Raw genomic sequence first — 21,066 nt, 5'->3', positions numbered from 1 at the left:
ATGGTATTGATTTACATTTTCTGAACTATAATCAAATTTATTTTTTGAATTATTGTTCTGTACCCTAATGAAATTTTGTTCTACAGTTGATAGAGTGCACATACATGCTATTTTTTTTTTTTTTTTCTGTCCAAGCTTTCAGAGTTAGATCTGGTCTTACCTACCTAAAGAAACTTTCCCTGATCCTTCAAAGCAAGCCCATATTCCCCTCTCTTGTGACATTTACTAGATGTCACAAACATCTTAAACTCTGGGAACATCTCCATTGTAGCAATTGTCATATTATTTTCAGGTTATCTGCCCTTTTGTTTTTCTATCCCCAGTACCTAGTACCATTCTGGTGCTGAACTAAATTGAGTAGAAATTGATGAGGCTGCTGGTTGCCTCAGGTAGGGCCTTACCACTAGTCTGCACTTTAACGGCATCACCACAATTCTAGGCTTTAAGTTACAATTTTCTAACCTTTCTTTTATTCAGTGTTGAAGGCATGGTAAGTCCAGATAGACTGATGGATACTAAGCTAGCTTGTCCAAGACAGTGGTGATTCCTGTAGTATCCAGAGTGCTTTTTTTCAGTTGATATGGTGTCCCTCCTTGAACAATGTTAGACAAAGATGGAGACTTTAAATACTGCATTTCCTAGTCCTAAAGATATTTGTGGCAGGCTTTGCATGTTATGGCATAACTGAGTAATTTATAGGACTTTAATATATATTTATCAATATTTCTTAATTATGTTGGATTTTTAAACATTGATGCCCAGTTACCTTTTAAAAACAATATTCTAGTATTACCAGATATTGTTAGCAATATATCTAATAACTGTGTGGCATTGACTGTGTGTCTTAATAACAATTAGGAAATTTTATCCAAATTAACCTATGGGAAAGACCAGAAATGGGATAAGAGGAGTGATTTTTTGCATACGAAGCATCAAACTTTCACTACCTGTTTTGGATTTCACAAATTTCACCTGTAGAACTGGGTTGATATTTTAAGTGAAGCAAATAGTGGACAGTTGACCTTAATGCCATGTTTTTCTCAGCATTAGGATACTGTTGCCTCTTTCTCTTTTAATGGTGTATGTGATTCTTTTACTAAGGAACTGTAAAGTACATATAGTTACTCTACCAGAAGAGGAATCCTGCAGAGTTTTGTGGGGTACACATGCCTGGCATATAAGCTAAAGTTAAGATACATTCAGTAAACATTCCTTATGTATTTAAGCTAGATGTCAGATAGGTGCTAGAGATGTAAAAATGAATGAGACTTAAGGTCCACTAGAAGAGACATAAAAAGACAAATAAACGGACATTATGATGTCATAATGTGAATAAACATAAGCAACAGAAGTAGTCCCGATCATATGGTAATTAATTGTGGCTTATCCAACTGGTATTTGAAGGATGCATAGTGTTTTATCAGGCAATTACAAGTTAGAGAAGGGCCTTCTGACAGAAGAGACACCTTGATAAAGACACAGAAGGGAGAAGCGCCAGGTACTGGTTGGAAATGACAAGTCATACAGCTTGCTGAAATATGAAGTCATAGGGGTGAGAGTGGAGCTAGGTAAGGCTGGAACATGAGGCAGGGGAAGGTCATGGTGAACTTTATGAGCCCTGCTAACAAACTTGACATTGTCCTGTAGATCTCCTGTAGAGGAGAATCATCAAATTTTAAGACAGGAAATGATGTGGTCAGATTTTTAATTAGTTTAATTGTGACTTAGATGTGGAGGGGAGAATTGGAGAAAGTCAAATCTAGCAATGAAATGAAAAGTGATGAGTTACTGGGCTTCCCTGGTGGTGCAGTGGTTGAGAGGCCACCTGCCGGTGCAGGGGACGCGGGTTTGTACCCCGGTCCGGGAAGATCCCACATGCCGCAGAGCGGCTGGGCCCGTGAGCCATGGCCGCTGAGCCTGCGTGTCCGGAGCCTGTGCTCCACAACGGGAGAGGCCACAACAGTGAGAGGCCTGCGTACAGGAGAAAAAAAAAAAAAAAAAAGTGATGAGTTACTAACTTTATACAATTACAATAAAGTTAAGAGGTGAAGAAGTCAGAATTAATGGGATTTGGTAACTGATTACATGTAAGAGGGAGGGGGAAGAAGGAAAATTTAACTAATTTGTATAGAATACTGCTGTAATAATGTCCTTGATAAACATGAGTGTATTTTTTTATTGAGGTATAATTGACATATAACATGTTAGTTTCAGGTGTACAATATAATGATTCAATATTTGTATATATTGTGAAATGGTCACCATGGTAAGTCTAATTATCATTGGTCACCAAACATACTTACCAATTTTTTTCTCATAATGAGGACTTTTAAGATCTACTGTTTAGCAATGTAATTTTTCGTTTACATTATTTCCATAAATTGTTACTCTACCTTCTAATTATGATTTCTTTTTTTATGTTTTAGGATGTATTTAACTTCAGTGGCACCTATGTTGGCGTTACCCAGATTATTCCATTTTTAGTAAAAAGCAAAGGTATAACACGTGCCAGAGCAGAGTTTAATCTGGAAGACTTTGAAGGTTTTTCTATGGATTTTAAAGACAAATCAGGTATATATTTTATACCATTATGATATTATTGTAAAAGTAAAACAGTTTTAAGTTTGCTCTAAGGAATAATGTTAAGCAAATACTGTAAGTCAAGGGCAGTTATTCTTAAGTATTTTTGACTTATGACTCAATGCATATTTTTCTTTTTTTTTTTTTTTTTTAAAGTGCACTTCCTTTCGCATCAAGCATATAAGCGACTAAGAACTCATGGAAACAGCTGCCCGCTTCCTTTTCTGCACGGCTACTAGGGGCCTAACCTGAAGGCAGGTTTTCACGTTGAGATTCCCTTTAGCTCTATAGCTTGTCAGGCGGACCACAACCGCGGCCGCGGAAGCACCTGGTTTAGACAGAACAGACTCATAATTTTCCCCGAAGCATTCTTACAGGGTTGACAGGCCTGTCAAGAGCAGGGAATGTCAGGTAGCTTCAAGGCAGCATGAATGCAGCCTTCAAAATGGGAAAGCAAGGCTAGTTCCAGCAGGCCCCTGTTTCCATGGGCACACTCAGCATACACCCCTGTGGTTTCTTTTTTTTTTTTTTTTTTTTTGTTTAAACATCTTTATTGGAGTATAATTGCTTTACAATGGTATGTTAGTTTCAGCTTCACAACAAAATGAATCAGTTATATATATACATATGTTCCCATATCTCTTCCCGCTTGCGTCTCCCTCCCTCCCACCCTCCCTATCCCACCCCTCCAGGCGGTCACAAAGCACCGAGCTGATCTACCTGTGCTATGCGGCTGCTTCCCACTAGCTGTCTACCTTACGTTTGGTAGTGTATATATGTCCATGCCTCTTTATCGCTTTGTCACCGTTTACCCTTCCCCCTCCCCATAGCCTCAAGTCCATTCTCTAGTAAGTCTGTGTCTTTATTCCTGTTTCACCCCTAGGTTTTTCATGACATTTTTTTTTCTTAAATTCCATATATATGTGTTAGCATACGGTATTTGTCTCTCTCTTTCTGACTTACTTCACTCTGTATGACAGACTCTAGGTCTATCCACCTCATTACAAATAGCTCAATTTCGTCTCTTTTTATGGCTGAGTAATATTCCATTGTATATATGTGCCACATCTTCTTTATCCATTCATCCGATGATGGACACTTAGGTTGTTTCCATCTCTGGGCTATTGTAAATAGAGCTGCAATGAACATTTTGGTACATGACTCTTTTTGAATTATGGTTTTCTCAGGGTATATGACCAGTAGTGGGATTGCTGGGTCATATGGTAGTTCTATTTGTAGCTTTTTAAGGAACCTCCATACTGTTCTCCACAGTGGCTGTATCAATTTACATTCCCACCAACAGTGTAACAGGGTTCCCTTTTCTCCACATCCTCTCCAGCATTTATTGTTTCTAGATTTTTTGATGATGGCCATTCTGACTGGTGTGAGATGATATCTCATTGTAGTTTTGATTTGCATTTCTCTAATGATTAATGATGTTGAGCATTCTTTCATGTGTTTGTTGGCAGTCTGTATATCTTCTTTGGAGAAATGTCTATTTAGGTCTTCTGCCCATTTTTGGATTGGGTTGTTTGTTTTTTTGTTATTGAGCTGCATGAGCTGCTTATAAATTTTGGAGATTAATCCTTTGTCAGTTGCTTCATTTGCAAATATTTTCTCCCATTCTGAGGGTTGTCTTTTGGTCTTCTTTATGGTTTCCTTTGCTGTGCAAAAGCTTTTAAGTTTCATTAGGTCCCATTTGTTTACTTTTGTTTTTATTTCCATTTCTCTAGGAGGTGGGTCAAAAAGGACCTTGCTGTGATGTATGTCATAGAGTGTTCTGCCTATGTTTTCCTCTAAGAGTTTGATAGTTTCTGGCCTTACATTTAGGTCTTTAATCCATTTTGAGCTTATTTTTGTGTATGGTGTTAGGGAGTGATCTAATCTCATACTTTTACATGTAGCTGTCCAGTTTTCCCAGCACCACTTATTGATGAGGCTGTCCTTTCTCCACTGTACATTTCTGCCTCCTTTGTCAAAGATAAGGTGACCATATGTGCGTGGGTTTATCTCTGGGCTTTCTATCCTGTTCCATTGATCTATATTTCTGTTTTTGTGCCAGTACCATACTGTCTTGATTACTGTAGCTTTGTAGTAGAGTCTGAAGTCAGGAAGCCTGATTCCTCCAGCTCCATTTTTCGTTCTCAAGATTGCTTTGGCTATTCGGGGTCTTTTGTGTTTCCATGCAAATTGTGAAATTTTTTCTTCTAGTTCTGTGAAAAATGCCAGTGGTAGTTTCATAGGGATTGCATTGAATCTTTAGATTGCTTTGGGTAGTAGAGTCATTTTCACAATGTTGATTCTTCCAATCCAAGAACATGGTATATCTCTCCATCTATTTGTATCATCTTTAATTTCTTTCATCAGTGTCTTATAATTTTCTGCATACAGGTCTTTTGTCTCCTTAGGTAGGTTTATTCCTAGGTATTTTATTCTTTTTGTTGCAATGGTAAATGGGAGTGTTTTCTTGATTTCACTTTCAGATTTTTCATCCTTAGTGTATAGGAATGCCAGAGATTTCTGTGCATTAATTTTGTATCCTGCTACTTTACCAAATTCATTGATTAGCTCTAGTAGTTTTCTGGTAGCATCTTTAGGATTCTCTATGTATAGTATCATGTCATCTGCAAACAGTGACAGCTTTACTTCTTCTTTTCCGATTTGGATTTCTTTTATTTCCTTTTCTTCTCTGATTGCTGTGGCTAAAACTTCCAAAACTATGTTGAATAAGAGTGGTGAGAGTGGGCAGCCTTGTCTTGTTCCTGATTTTAGTGGAAATGCTTTCAGTTTTTCACCATTGAGGACGATGTTGGCTGTGGGTTTGTCATATATGGCCTTTATTATGTTGAGGAAAGTTCCCTCTATGCCTACTTTCTGCAGGGTTTTTATCATAAATGGGTGTTGAATTTTGTCAAAAGCTTTCTCTGCATCTATTGAGATGATCATATGGTTTTTCTCCTTCAATTTGTTAATGTGGTGTATCACGTTGATTGATTTGCGAATATTGAAGAATCCTTGCATTCCTGGAATAAACCCCACTTGATCATGGTGTATGATCCGTTTAATGTGCTGTTGGATTCTGTTTGCTAGTATTTTGTTGAGGATCTTTGCATCTATGTTCATCAGTGATATTGGCCTGTAGTTTTCTTTCTTTGTGACATCCTTGTCTGGTTTTGGTATCAGGGTGATGGTGGCCTCGTAGAATGAGTTGGGGAGTGTTCCTCCCTCTGCTATATTTTGGAAGAGTCTGAGAAGGATAGGTAATAGCTCTTCTCTAAATGTTTGATAGAATTCGCCTGTGAAGCCATCTGGTCCTGGGCTTTTGCTTGTTGGAAGATTTTTAATCACAGTTTCAATTTCAGTGCTTGTGATTGGTCTGTTCATATTTTCTATTTCTTCCTGATTCAGTCTTGGCTGGTTGTGCCTTTCTAAGAATTTGTCCATTTCTTCCAGCTTGTCCATTTTATTGGCATAGAGTTGCTTGTAGTAATCTCTCATAATCTTTTGTATTTCCGCAGTGTCAGTTGTTACTTCTCCTTTTTCATTTCTAATTCTATTGATTTGAGTCTTCTCCCTTTTTTTCTTGATGAGTCTGGCTAATGGTTTATCAATTTTGTTTATCCTTTCAAAGAACCAGCTTTTAGTTTTATTGATCTTTGCTATCGTTTCCTTCATTTCTTTTTCATTTATTTCTGATCTGATTTTTATGATTTCTTTCCTCCTGCTAACTTTGGGGTTTTTTTGTTCTTCTTTCTCTAATTGCTTTAGGTGCAAGGTTAGGTTGTTTATTCGAGATGTTTCCTGTTTCTTAAGGTAAGATTGTATTGCTATAAACTTCCCTCTTAGAACTGCTTTTGCTGCATCCCATAGATTTTGAGTCGTCGTGTCTCCATTGTCATTTGTTTCTAGGTATTTTTTATTTCCTCTTTGATTTCTTCAGTGATCACGTCGTTATTAAGTAGTGTATTGTTTAGCCTCCATGTGTTTGTATTTTTTACAGATCTTCTCCTGTAATTGATATCGAGTCTCATAGCATTGTGGTCAGAAAAGATACTTGATACAATTTCGATTTTCTTAAATTTACCAAGGCTTGATTTGTGACCCAAGATATGATCTATCCTGGAGAATGTTCCATGAGCACTTGAGAAAAATGTGTATTCTGTTGTTTTTGGATGGAATGTCCTATAAATATCAATTAACTCCTTCTCGTTTAATGTATCATTTAAAGCTTGTGTTTCCTTATTTATTTTCATTTTGGATGATCTGTCCATTGGTGAAAGTGGGGTGTTAAAGTCCCCTACTATGAATGTGTTACTGTCGATTTCCCCTTTTATGGTTGTCAGTATTTGCCTTATGTATTGAGGTGCACCTATGTTGGGTGCATAAATATTTACAATTGTTATATCTTCCTCTTGGATCAATCCCTTGATCATTATGTAGTGTCCTTCTTTGTCTCTTCTAATAGTCTTTATTTTAAAGTCTATTTTGTCTGATATGAGAATTGCTACTCCAGCTTTCTTTTGGTTTCCATTTGCATGGAATACTTTTTTCCATCCCCTTACTTTCAGTCTGTATGTGTCTCTAGGTCTGAAGTGGGTCTCTTGTAGACAGCAAATATATGGGTCTTGTTTTTGTATCCATTCAGCCAATCTGTGTCTTTTGGTGGGAGCATTTAGTCCAGTTACATTTAAGGTAATTATCGATATGTGTGTTCCCATTCCCATTTTCTTAATTGTTTTGGGTTTGTTATTGTAGGTCTTTTCCTTCTTTTGTGTTTCTTGCGTAGAGAAGTTCCTTTAGCAGTTGTTGTAGAGCTGGTTTCGTGGTGCTGAACTCTCTCAGCTTTTGCTTGTCTGTAAAGGTTTTGATTTCTCCATCAAATCTGAATGAGATCCTTGCTGGGTAGAGTAATCTTGGTTGCAGGTTTTTCTCCTTCAACACTTTCAATATGTCCTGCCACTCCCTTCTGGCTTGCAGAGTTTCTGCTGAAAGATCAGCTGTTAACCTTATGGGGATTCCCTTGTGTGTTATTTGTTGTTTTCCCTTGCTGCTTTTAATATGTTTTCTTTGTATTTAATTTTTGACAGTTTGATTAATATGTGTCTTGGCGTATTTCTCCTTGGATTTATCCTGTATGGGACTCTCTGTGCTTCCTGGACTTGATTAACTATTTCCTTTCCCATATTAGGGAAGTTTTCAACTATAATCTCTTCAAATATTTTCTCAGTCCCTTTCTTTTTCTCTTCTTCTTCTGGAACCCCTATAATTCGAGTGTTGGTGCGTTTAATGTTGTCCCAGCGGTCTCTGAGACTGTCCTCAGTTCTTTTCATTCTTTTTTCTTTATTCTGCTCTGCAGTAGTTATTTCCACTATTTTATCTTCCAGGTCACTTATCCGTTCTTCTGCCTCACTTATTCTGCTATTGATCCCATCTAGAGTACTTTTAATTTCATTTATTGTGTTGTTCATTGTTGCTTGTTTCATCTTTAGTTCTTCTAGGGCCTTGTTAACTGATTCTTGCATTTTGTCCATTCTGTTGTCCATTTTATCTCCAAGATTTCGGATCAACCTTAGTATCATTATTCTGAATTCTTTTTCAGGTAGACTGCCTATTTCCTCTTCATTTGTTAGGTCTGGTGGGTTTTTATCTTGCTCCTTCATCTGCTGTGTGTTTTTCTGTCTTTTCATTTTGCTTATCTGTGTTTGGGGTCTCCTTTTTTGCAGGCTGAAGGTTCGTAGTTCCTGTTATTTTTTTGTGTCTGTCCCCAGTGGCTAAGGTTGGTTCAGTGGGTTGTGTAGGCTTCCTGGTGGAGGGTACTAGTGCCTGTGTTCTGGTGGATGAGGCTGGATCTTGTCTTTCTGGTGGGCAGGTCCACGTCTGGTGGTGTGTTTTGTGGTGTCTGTAGATTTATTATGATTTTGGGCAGCCTCTCTGCTAATGGGTGGGGTTGTGTTCCTGTGTTGCTAGTTGTTTGGCATAGGATGTCCAGCACTGTAGCTTGCTGGTCATTGAGTGAAGCTGGGTGCTGGCGTTGAGATGGAGATCTCTGGGAGATTTTTGCTGTTTGATATTATGTGCAGCTGGGAGGCCTCTTGTGGACCAGTGTCCTGAAGTTGGCTCTCCCACCTCAGAGGCACAGCAGCACTGACTCCTGGCTGCAGCACCAAGAGCCTTTCATCCACAGGGCTCCTTAATTTGGGATGATTCCTTGTCTATTCAGGTATTCCACAGATGCAGGGTATATCAAGTTGATTGTGGAGCTTTAATCCGCTGCTTCTGAGGCTGCTGGGAGAGATTTCCCTTTCTCTTCTTTGTTCTCACAGTTCCCAGGGGCTCAGCTTTGGATTTGGCCCCGCCTGTGCGTGTAGGTTGCCGGAGGGCGTCTGTTCTTTGCTCAGATAGGACGGGGTTAAAGGAGCCGCTGATTCGGAGGCTCTGGCTCACTCAGGCCGGTGGGTAGGGAGGGTCCCGGAGTGTGGGCCGGGCCTGCGGCGGCAGAGGCCGGGGTGACGTTGCAGCCTGAGGCGCGCCGTGTGTTCTCCCGCGGGAGTTGTCCCTGGATCCCGGGACCCTGGCAGTGGCGGGCTGCACAGGCTCCCCGGAAGGGCGTGTGGCTAGTGACCTGTGTTCGCACACAGGCCTCCTGGTGGCGGCAGCAGCGGCCTTAGCGTCTCATGTCTGTCTCTGGGCTCCGCACTTTTAGCCGCGGCTCGCGCCCGTCCCTGGAGCTCTCTCAAGCAGTGTTCTTAATCCCCTCTCCTCGTGCACCAGGAAACAAAGAGGGACGTAAAAGTCTCTTGCCTCTTCGTCAGGTCCAGACTTTTCCCCGGACTCCCTCCCGGCTAGCCGTGGTGCACTAACGCCCTGCAGGCTGTGTTCACGCCACCAACCTCAGTCCTCTCCCGGCGCTCCGACAGAAGCCGGAGCCTCAGCTCCCAGTCCCGCCCGCCCTGGCGGGCGAGCAGACAAGCCTCTCGGCTGGTGAGTTCCGGTCGGCCCGATCCTCTGCGCTGGAATCTGTCCGCTTTGCCCTCCGCACCCCTGTTGCTGTGCTCTCCTCCGCAGCTCCCAAGCTCCCCCACTCCACCTCCCGCAGTCTCCGCCCGCGAAGGGGCTTCCTAGTGTGTGGACACTTTTCCTCCTTCACAGCTCTCTCCCGCTGGTGCAGGACCCGTCCCTATACTTTTGTCTCTGTTTAGTTTTTTCTTTTGCCCTAACCAGGTACGTGGGGTGTTCCTTGCCTTTTGGGAGGTCTGAGGTCTTCTGCCAGCGTTCAGTAGGTGCTCCGAAGGAGTTGTTCCACGCGTAGATGTATTTCTGGTGTATCTGTGGGGAGGAAGGTGATCTCCGCGTCTTACTCTTCCGCCATCTTCCCGGAAGTCCCCCATATTTTTCTTATATCCTATAAACCATAATGGTTCTATTTCTAGAAATACATGTATATATATCAGAAGACTTTGATAATGCATGACATATAACTGTGCTTATTAATTGATATAATATAGTAGGTTAAGTATATTATACATAAGTATATACTATAAATGAAAATAAAATTATTAATTGCTAGTTTTAATTGCTTAAGAATTTCAGGTGAATGTTTTGGAGAGTTCTCTCTCTGTGTTTACCTATATATTAGGTATCTTTATGTTAAATTAAGTTTGAAAAAAATGCACTTTTATAAAGTATTTCATTTGTTTACTCCAGGTGTTGGCAAACTAAAGTCTGTGGGCCAAATCTGGCCTGACACCTGTTTTTTTATAAAGAAGGTTTTATTAGAACGCAGTCACACTCATTTGTTTGTATATTGTTTCTGGATGCTTTCATGAATGGCAGGGTTGAATAGTTGTGACAGAAACCTTATGGCTTGCAAAGCCTAAAATATTTACTATATAAACCCTTACAGAAAAATGTTTGCCAACCGTTGGTTTAGTCATTTCTTCTTCAGTACATATTTGTTGAATACCAATTATAGGCCAGATACTAGACTTTGAATGTATAAAGATAATAAGACATCTTACTTGTTCTCTAAAAGTTAACAGTAAGTTTATCAGTTAGGGTCTTAGTAGTAAACAAATGACTCAAAGCATTTAACTGAAGATGATTTAGTGAAGGAATTATGTATGGACCTGGGAGCCAGGTTAAAAAAAACTGACAAGGGATGGAAGCTGCTTCTACCTCTAGGCCGGAAGGAGCAAGAGGAGGCAAGATATTATTGAAGCCCTGTGAGTGGTGAAACTCTGAAAGAGGGGCCATCTAATAAAAGCTATAACTGTAAAAAAAAAAAAAAAAAATTGCTGTCCTTGCCAGAATTGCAGCCAAGGCAGGGAAGACATGAGGGCATAAATACCTCCTACTCTCTGATATCTTGCTGACATTTCCCTGTGGTTGAACCAAATCAGAGACAGAAGAGCAAGGGACCTAGATAAATCAGTCTGTAGAGGTCAGGACAGAGGAGAGCAGAGAAAGATGGCTATTGGATCTAAATGACAAATGGAGACCACCTATATAACAGTAAGAGAGAGAGACAAAGAATTGGGTTAGGGGCTTCCCTGGTGGCGCAGTGGTTGAGAATCCGCCTGCCGATGCAGGGGACACAGGTTCGTGCCCCAGTCCGGGAAGATCCCACATGCCGCGGAGTGGCTGGGCCCGTGAGCCATGGCCGCTGAGCCTGCGCGTCTGGAGCCTGTGCTCCGCAACGGGAGAGGCCACAACAGTGAGAGGCCCGCGTACCGCAAAAAAAAAAAAAAAAAAAAAAAAAAGAATTGGGTTATTACCATATAGCATGTGGATGCTACAAGACAGGTCAGTACCTGGTGCTAAGGAAGCATATGCTAAGGGAAACTAGCTGAGAATCACCAACAGGAAAGATTTCTTGGAGAAGTTGATGCCTAATCTGAATTTAGAAGAAATAAGGAGAGAAACAGAGAAGGTGATATGAAAGAATGCAAGTAAAGGCCTAGAAATGAGTCAGTGTGGCAAGTAGTTTGGACTATCTAGAGTATAGAGGGGCAAGTGAGACCCAGGTAACTAATAGTTTTTTCTGGACATTTATCCTAGAGGTTAGGCAGCACAATTAAAGGATTGATATCCAGGCAATGGTATGAGTAGGCTTGCACTTCACTAATTTTCCTTTTGGAGCAAAGTTGAAAATGGGCTGGGGGAAAAGGTGGGTACAGGAGGGGCAAAAACAGAGACAGGGGGATCAGTTAGGTATGGTGGCCATACAGGTGAGAAGTGATGAGAGCCTGAGCTCAGACATTGATACCAGGGACGGGAAGGAGGAGAGTACAGAGGTGCTGAGAAATTAGCAATGCCTCGATGTGGTTACCAAGCGGACATCAGTATTAAGGAGGAGTAGGAAGTCTTGGATCGCTCCCAGTTTTTGACTCTAAGACGTATGTGATGGGAGGGACTATTCATAGTTGATATAATGTGAGGGAAGGAATAGATCTAGGCAAGCATGCTGTGTTTGAGGGGACTGTGGAATAGCCCAGGAATCATAACAGTAGGCAGTTGGAAATCCATATGAGATTTATATTCTGTTTTGGAAAATCTGGATGTTGAAACTTTAGTTGCATTAACACTTTACTCTGACTGCCTCGTATGCATTCATGCACCTTGTTAATGAATCACAGGCTCTTCCTGGTTATTCTGCAGAGCTACTCGGCAAGATGCATTTCTTTCCACAATTCTGCCTTAGCCCTAGCTCAAGCTTCCCTTCTAGGTCACTGGATCATCTTTTAAAATGCTTTCCTTGCCTCCAAGCCTTTATCCTCATACCTATACCAGAGAGTGATCTCCTTCAAGCAGAGATCTTATCCCATCTGCCCTCTGCTTGAAAAGCTTTGTTGGTTTCCTGTTACCAGCAGCAGTGGTTCTCAACAGCAGGCTGCTGACACAGTCTAGGATGTATATAAGTTGATCTTAACAATTATTAACAATTTTCAATAAAGTTTATACTTAAAATGTCCTGAAAATGTATTTTATTATTATGAGTATGTTAAAACATAAATGTCCTTCTGTGACAAATTAGACTTGGTTTTTCACATTATCGTTTCAGGACAAGAATGACTTAAGGGGGAGGAAATACTGAGATCTGTTTAGCTATGATGCCACCTTTTCTTTCCAGTCACCTCTCCCATTGTAGGCTCCATCAGCTGTCTCTACTGCAACCAGATTGTGTTACACACTTCCTCTGGCACTGGGCTTCCCTCCTCCTAGGCTAGTTCCTCCTCTTCTGTCCCTGCTGCCTGAGATTCTACCCTCTTTTATAAATTAGCATCAACCTCCTGCATTCCTATGAATCATTAGCCCCATTCGTACCCCTGTCCAATCGGTTGAAATTATTTTTTTTGCCTTTGCTCCTTTAGGACATTAGGTGAGTTTTATTATAGCACTAACCAAATTGTACCTTGTATCAAAAAGAGCTTTGTACTTGTTTGTCTCCCTTACTACGCTGTGAGCTCCATGAGGTCAAGGACTATGGTTCCAATTTTTGTTTTCTGCTAGAGTTGTCTGACATAGTTCTCTGCACATTATAGGTGCTCAAGAAATATTTATTGATGCTGTCTTGGATTATTGCATTTCACAATCTATATGTTTATATATACTTCAAATATACTTAAGAATATCTATTTTTATTATATTTTATGTATTCGAGATATATAGCCATTCTAGGTGGATATTCTTTGCTGTATAATATATGTATTTTTTCCCACACCACAAACATGTTTGTGTTAATAAACACTTAATGGATCCTTTTTCTTCATTTGTTTAATGGTTTTTATATCATACATCAAGTTGAGAGAAATTGAGTAGGGTGAAGGAGAATGAAATGAGTTATTTAAGTTTATTTTGAGACAGGGTAATTGAAATTATTATCATTCCTTGGATTAATCAGAAAACTTTAGGGAGAAAAAAGGATTTTTAGAATTGTTTAGATGAGGGCAGAGGTTCTATTGTAGCTAACATTTGATCTTTCAGGAACTTATTTTAGAAGTTTATTTAAGTGGTTATAATTTTTGACCCTGAAGTTTGTGTTACTATTTGACAGTTGTTTCTGTATCTCCACCCAATGCCTTTGTATCTGGAGTGATACCATTTTGTTGAAAAGTTTTCTTGTACGAAATTGTGTTTATCTTCTTTGTGAACTCCGTAAGGCATCAGAGGAGGTCTGGATTCTCCCTGTTCCATCTTCACTGGAGAGGGAGTCTCAATTTTCTCAGACCTAAGATTCAGTCAGTTATTTGATCTTGACCTTTATACCTTTTTATATTCATCTGAATATGACTGTGGTATCATTCTTGAACTTTGGAGATTTTAAAAAATAGGTTTATCCTCTCTGTTTTGCTGATTGAATATATATTTGTTCCATTTTTGGATACCAGTTTTGCTGATTAGCATCTTGGCATTAAGAGTGATTCCTTAACCTAGCAACCTTATGCAGCCCCGCACAGATGTTTTAGCGACTGTTTTTTGATTGTTGTGAACATTTTGATGAGGTTTCTCAAAGTTTCATTTCCACATTTAACAATAGCATCATAGATATGTATCTGGCTTAAAAAAAAAAAGTGTCCTTTTTCTGCTCTTATAGGGGAATTCACAGACACTGCATTTCCTGACATATATTCCTTGGAGTTAGAGAGAGAGACATCTCTGGAGTGTGGCCTAGCATTTTCTCCCAAAGAAGTAAGTTAAGCTTTCTATTACTCACATTACTGGAGAGTTGTGGAGTTAAGATAATCCTAACTAAGAAGCTATTGAAGATCACCTAAGTTCTTTTTGTAGTGGGTCTTTTTCTACTTGTGAGCATGTCTGGGTATACCCTTTAATTCAGTAAAATGATCGTGGAGTTGTCTGGCTTCATGCTTGCAGTGTATCTCAAGAGGTGCAGAGGGCACACACAAGGAGCCTTCGTGGTCTTGTGGTCTCAGTTATGCTCTCTAGAAAATTCAAGATATGACATGTTGTGAAGGAGAGGAAAGTTGAGGCTAACCCCAAAATCACTTATATTTGAGCCAGCATGTGCTTTCTACTTATATTTGAGTGGGGTATGCTTGATGTTCTTAGAATCATTACCTGAAATCACCAAAGACATGCTGTGAAGATTTAAGAGGGGTTGCTATAACACTGGTTCTTGGGTAGTGTCCCTCGATGTTTGGTGATTTAAAAACACCAACAAAAACAACAAGCAAAGAAAATCAAAGAAAAAAACCTTTCCTAGAATGTGCCCAGGAGGAAGGGATACCACTGGCAAAATTTCAGGGGCAATCTCTGATATGCTTTTGCTTTGAAGGCAATAGAAGTGCCAAAGAGAGAGCGTCTTGCTACCTATGATATGGAAAGGCATGTCGCTGCATCCTCCCAAACAAGAATCAAACTGCTATATGGCAATTAGAGTATGAAACTCTTATGTCAAAACATTTTTTATATTCCAGCATAACTAGCATGATGCCTTGTACCCAGTAGGTGTAGGATAGAATCAACTAAAGGAAAGGAATTAAAACACAACAAGAAGGTGTATTGAATGCTAACAAAGTACATCTTTAATAATCCATTTTTTAGTAATGTTACTAAACTACAGAGTTTACTGAGATTAAAATCTTATTTTAGGAACAATGATAGCTGTTATTTAGCTTTCAGGAGGAAAAAGTCAAGAAAATTTAAGGACACATTCAGATTTAAGAAAATGCTAAAGATTAATTTTGCCTTCTTAGGTGCAGTACATTAGCTGGCATGTATTTTGTGGGTTTTGTGCACATATGGTTCACATGGAATGATAATGTCTACAGAGTTCACTCTTTTGTCTGTTCTAGTTTTTGACAATCATAGTGGATGAGATATCAAAGGTTACTCTTCTGATATTAAAGAAAATGAAAAATTTTAATTTTATCTACAACATTAAGTTGTATTATACAACATTAAGATGTATACCATACTATATTTGATTTCTACAGGTTTAGTGTGTAATAATTAAGATGTATACCATACTATATTTGATTTCTACAGGTTTACTGTGTAATAATTATTCATCTACATTCATGAACCAGTGACATTTAGATAGATACTCTTTAGCAGGGTTATCCAGAAGAGAGAGAACATCTTTGCTTTTTTTGAAAGTCATTTTAGGAATAGTTTCCTTTGGCCTAATTTGGGCTATCAGATAATATCAAAATACACATTATTTACATTTTCGGATTTTGAAGTGCATGAAATATTGTCAAGGTATTACAATTATTTGTTGAATAATACAATCTGTGACTTGTCTTTCTAATTCAGACAAAAGCATAATTAACAAGTTATTTGAAGAGATTCAGAGGATGTTTATCTTTTTAATTTTTACAGTATTTTAATAGCTTTCAAAGCCTACTCAACTCCCACGTATCCTAACGATTTGCAGGTTTTCTCAGCATCATCTTATATTTCAATCTTGCATATCAGTGATATTCTCCTCCTGATTATTAAAGTCTCTTGTCAAAATTAAATGGGAAGTTTAGAAAAGCTGAAAGAAAGAATACAAAATAAATCCTAATACATAACAATGACCTCTGTTTATATTTTGGGGTATCTTTGTTTTTTCTCCTTCTATCTCTATACTTATATTTCTATGTCTATAATTATAATGAAATAATACTTTATGAACATTTTTAACCTGCATTTTTTTTGCTGAGTGTATTAATTTAAATGTTATCAATTGCTTTTTGTGTCATTAAGTATTCTAAATGCAATTTAATTTTTTAGGGATAATATTTTATGGCTATACTATGTTATAGTTATTAAACTAATCCTTCTTACTGTACACTTAAGATTTTTCCATTTTTTGACTCTATAAATGATTCTGTAAGAAACATCCTTGTAAATAACTGTTTGTTTTCACATTATAGGCGTTCATTATATCATCCTAGAAGTAGAATAATTGGGTCAAACTCCGTGCACATATTTTAGGCTATTGATATGCGTTGTCAAATTACTCTTCAAAAAGGTTATACCAGTAGTATTAGCCACTAGTAACAATGTAAAATGTTGCTTACTGTCGTCTTTCTTTGTACAACTAGGTTGCATCCATTATATATGTATGTGTATGTAATATTCTGCCAACCTCAGAGGTGAAAGGTGAATTTTAAATTGCACTTAAAATTCTTTGATTCTTCTTGCATAACAAGCCACCATACAACAGTAATGATTTATTTGCTAACAATTTGGCCTGGTTGGTACTATTAAAATTCTTTTAATTCTCTGGTAGGATACTGTATTCTTTTCCTTTTAAAATACCATTGGCCATTTTTCTTTTAAATTTTATTTATTTATTTATTTTTGGCTATGTTGGGTCTTCATTTCTGCGCGTGGGCTTTCTCTAGTTGTGGTGAGTGGGGGCCACTCTTCATCGTGGTGCGCAGGCCTCTCACTGTCGCAGCCTCTCTTGCTGCGGAGCACAAGCTCCAGACACGCAGGCTCAGTAGTTGTGGCTCACGGGTCCAGTTGCTCTGCGACATGTGGGATCCTCCCAGACCAGGGCTCGAACCCGTGTCCCCTGCATTGGCAGGCAGATTCTCAACCACTGCACCACCAGGGAAGCCCCTTGGCCATTTTTCTTGATGAACTTTAGAATCTTTTTCTTGAGTTTATAGCTAAAACTTCTATGGTAATTTTGGTTTGTGTTGCATTAAATTAATAAAAAATTTAGAGAGAAGTGGTTTCTGTATAAAATTGAGCTTCATATTCAGAAAAAAGATATGCCGTTTATGTTATTAAAGCATTTTATACTGCTCAGCAAAAGTTTGAAATATTTTGAAATAATTTTTCTATGCTGTTTTGTGCAGTGTAAATGATTGGGTTTTATTATTTTTATGCTCTCATCAATATTTTGAAAATAAATTATGCTAATGAGGTGTAAAACTGTTTATCTTACTTTAAGCATCAGTTACTTTTAATTATCCTTCAATTTATTTTAGATTTTTTTTAGGAATACTGTAATAGATTGCAGGGCTTCCCTGGTGGTGCAGTGGTTGAGAGTCTGCCTGCCGATGCAGGGGACACGGGTTCGTGCCCCCGTCCGGGAAGATCCTACATGCTGCAGAGCGGCTAGGCCCGTGAGCCATGGCCGCTGAGCCTGCGCGTCTGGAGCCTGTGCTCCGCAAAGGGAGAGACCACAACAGTGAGAGGCCCGCGTACCGCAAAAAAACAAAAACAAAACAAAACAATAGATTGCAAATATTATTGTCTCTTCTATTTTAATAATGATAATTTTTACCACTTTTTTCTTATCATACTACCTTGTTTAGAATTTCTAGAACAAGATCAGTTATTTTTCTTGGCTTATCTTATTCCTAATTTCCTATGAAGCAATATGCTTTAAGGCCATGTTGGGAAATATCTTTCACATACTAATTTAACACACGTTTTAACCCAGGATAGATGTCGTTTCTTAATCTAGTCAGATATCTGTATGTCATCAATCATATTATTATTCAAAGGAAGAAAACAGTATGATATATAGTTCAACATTATATTTGTAGCATTAATATATTTTTTGGCACATATCAGACAATAAGTATTCGACGAGTGAATTAAAGTGCAGTGAATAAACTGGCATGTTCATTTCTGAGGACTTGTTCTGTTGTTTCTTTTGGATATTTAGAATTGGAATTGGTGAGGAAAGGTTATGTGCTTTTTAATTATTGGTACATATATCCACATTATCACCACGAAACTTGTATCAGTTTATATTTCCATCAATCATCATCATTCAACAAATGTTTATTGGGCACCTACTAGGTATCCTGCATTATTCTTTTTTTTGTTTTTTGCGGTACGCGGGCCTCTCACTGCTGTGGCCTCTCCCTTTGCGGAGCACAGGCTCCAGATGCACAGGCCCAGTGGCCACGGCTCATGGGCCCAGCCGCTCCACAGCATGTGGGATCTTCCCAGACTGGGGCACGAACCCATGTCCCCTGCATCGGCAGGCAGACTCTCAACCACTGCGCCACGAGGGGAGCCCCCTCCTGCATTATTCTTGACTTTAGGATTATAGTAGAAAGCTTACATCCTAATGTGGCACCAAGCTGTATTTTCTTCACATTGTCTTCACACTGGGTATTATCATCTGCTAATATAAAAGACACATGTGACAAAAGTCCCATGTATCTCTTTTTCATTTGTCACTTGTGCTTTTTGGTATCATATCTAGGAAGCTATTACCTAACTCAAGTCATGAGATTTCTATATTTGTTTCTAAGAGTTTTGTTTAGAGTATTAGCTTTTACATTTAGGTCTGTAATCCATTTTGAATTATTTTTTGTGTATGTGTGATATGAGTCCAGTTTCATTCTTTTGCATGTGATGTCCATTTGTCCCAGGACCATTTATTGAAAATATTATTTTACCACATTAAATTGCCTTCACACTCCTGTCTAAAATCAATTAAACATAAATATAAAAGTTTATTGCTGGACATTCAGTTATGTTCCATTGATCTATATGTCTGTCCTTATTCCAATAACACAAGGTCTTGATTATAATAACTTCGTAGTTTTTATAATTGGAAAATGTGAGTCCACCAATTTTGTTCTCCAGTAGTATTTTTGACTACTTTGTGTCCCATGCACTTCCATATGAATTTTAGGCTGACCTTGTCAATTACTGCAAAAAGTCTGGGTGGGATTTTGATAAGGATTATGAAGAATCTTTAGATCAATTTAGGGAGTAGTGCCATGTTAACAATATTACGTCTTCTAATCCATGAACATAGGATGTTTTTCCATTTATTTAAATCTTTCTTAATTTTTTCAACAATGTTTTGTAGTTGTCAATGTACAAATTTCCTCTTTCCTTATTAAATTTATTTCTAAATAATTTTTTTTGATGCTCTTGTAAATGGAATTGTTCTCTTAATTTTATTTTCAGATTATTCATTTCAAGTGTGTAGAAAAACAATTGATTTTAAACATTGATCTAGTTTTTCTGCAACCACGTTTAACTTATACATTAGTTCTTATGGTTTGTTAGTAGATTCCTTAGAATTTCCTATGTACAAGAACATGCCATCTGCAAATAGAGCATTTTATTTCTTCCTTTCCAATTTGGTTGCCTTTTACTTGTTTCACTGCCTGATTTCTAGAATCTTCAGTACAATGTTGAATAGAAGTAGCAAGAGCAAAGATCTTTGTCTTGTTCCTCATCTTAGGAGGAAAGCATATGTCTTTCGCTTTTAAATATGATGTTAGCAGTGTTATTTTAAAAAATGTTTTGTTGATTCCCTTTATCAGGTTGAGAAAGTTCCCTTCTATTACTAGTTTGAGTATTTTGATCATGAAAGAAGGTTGCATTTTGTCAAAAATTTTTTTGCATGCAGTTTGATGATCACATGATTTTGCCCATTATTCTATTAATGTGGTACATTATATTGATTGATTTTTGTATGTTAAATCAACCTTACATTCCTGGGATAAGTCTCCCTTGATCATGGAGTATAATCCTTTTTATACGTTTCTAGATTTAGTTTCCTAGTGTTTTCTTGAGGAGTTTTGCATCCCTGTTCATAAGGAATATTGGTCTATAGTTTTCTTCAACTGTCTTTGTCTGGTTTTAGTATCAGGGTAATACTGACTTCTTAGAGTGAGTTGAGAAGTGTTTTCTCCTCTTCTGTTTTTGAAAGAATTGTGTTAATTCTTCTTTAAATTAGTGATCTATTTCATCATTGAAGTCATCGGATCTCAGGCTTTGCTTTGTCATATGTTTTCTAAATTACTAATTCAATCTACTAGATCTATTCAAATTTTATATTTAAAATTATAATAATCCTTTAGTTGATAATTATATAGTACTTAGAGTTTGTAAAGTGCCCTAATATCCAATGTCACTTAATTTCCATATGAATCCAATAAGACAGGCATTGAGACCTTAGATTTTTCTCCTTTTTCCAATTGTAGAAGCCAGTGCACAGTGAGGCCAGGGGACTTGTCAAGGCTAGCTGCTGGTGATCTGCAGAGCTTAGACCATAAATGTTATGTCCTCAGCCTCCTGGCTTGTCATGATGCCATCTTAGGAATCCAAACATGATGAAGAATAGTATATATTTCTTTAGCCTATAGACACAAAATTTTCATATCCTTTCTTTGAGGCTTATTACTTTGCTTCTAGTCATTAGCATTCAGAATCTTCAGTTTCATAAGGTTGCCATCATCAAAATGTCAATGACCATTTTTATATAGTCCCTTTTTTTCTGTTCCACTTTGCATATCCATAGGGGGGAAATTTGCAGTCACAGTTTGTTTCTTCTGGGATTAAGTTTGGTTGGGGGATAATTACCATATGCTTAAGCCTTTAATTACATATACAAGGGTATTTGTAGAAACTAATAAAATATAACCCATAATAAAATGGAAAGAAAGAAAAGAAATTGACAGAAATTGTCAGGATTTTGTAGAATATTGGGAAATACTATATTGAATTAAAAAGATACACATCTGAACAAGACAACTCAAAAAA

At 38.1% G+C, this 21,066-nt stretch overlaps 1 protein-coding gene across 1 annotated transcript in view; it reads left to right on the top strand.

Moving 5' to 3' along the window:
* The window catches only part of CFAP47 (cilia and flagella associated protein 47), a 505,984-nt gene that overhangs the window by 118,716 nt on the left and 366,202 nt on the right, over positions 1 to 21,066 (top strand). The window contains 2 exon segments of the mRNA XM_069540349.1: positions 2,427 to 2,571; positions 14,174 to 14,268. Coding sequence (XP_069396450.1) covers positions 2,427 to 2,571; positions 14,174 to 14,268 — 240 coding nt within the window.

The sequence above is a fragment of the Delphinus delphis genome, chromosome X (assembly GCF_949987515.2).
Source record: "Delphinus delphis chromosome X, mDelDel1.2, whole genome shotgun sequence".
In the NCBI taxonomy this organism is placed as follows: domain Eukaryota; kingdom Metazoa; phylum Chordata; class Mammalia; order Artiodactyla; family Delphinidae; genus Delphinus; species Delphinus delphis.
Note: the sequence above shows the minus strand (reverse complement) of the source record. Positions and strands in the feature narration are given on the sequence as shown.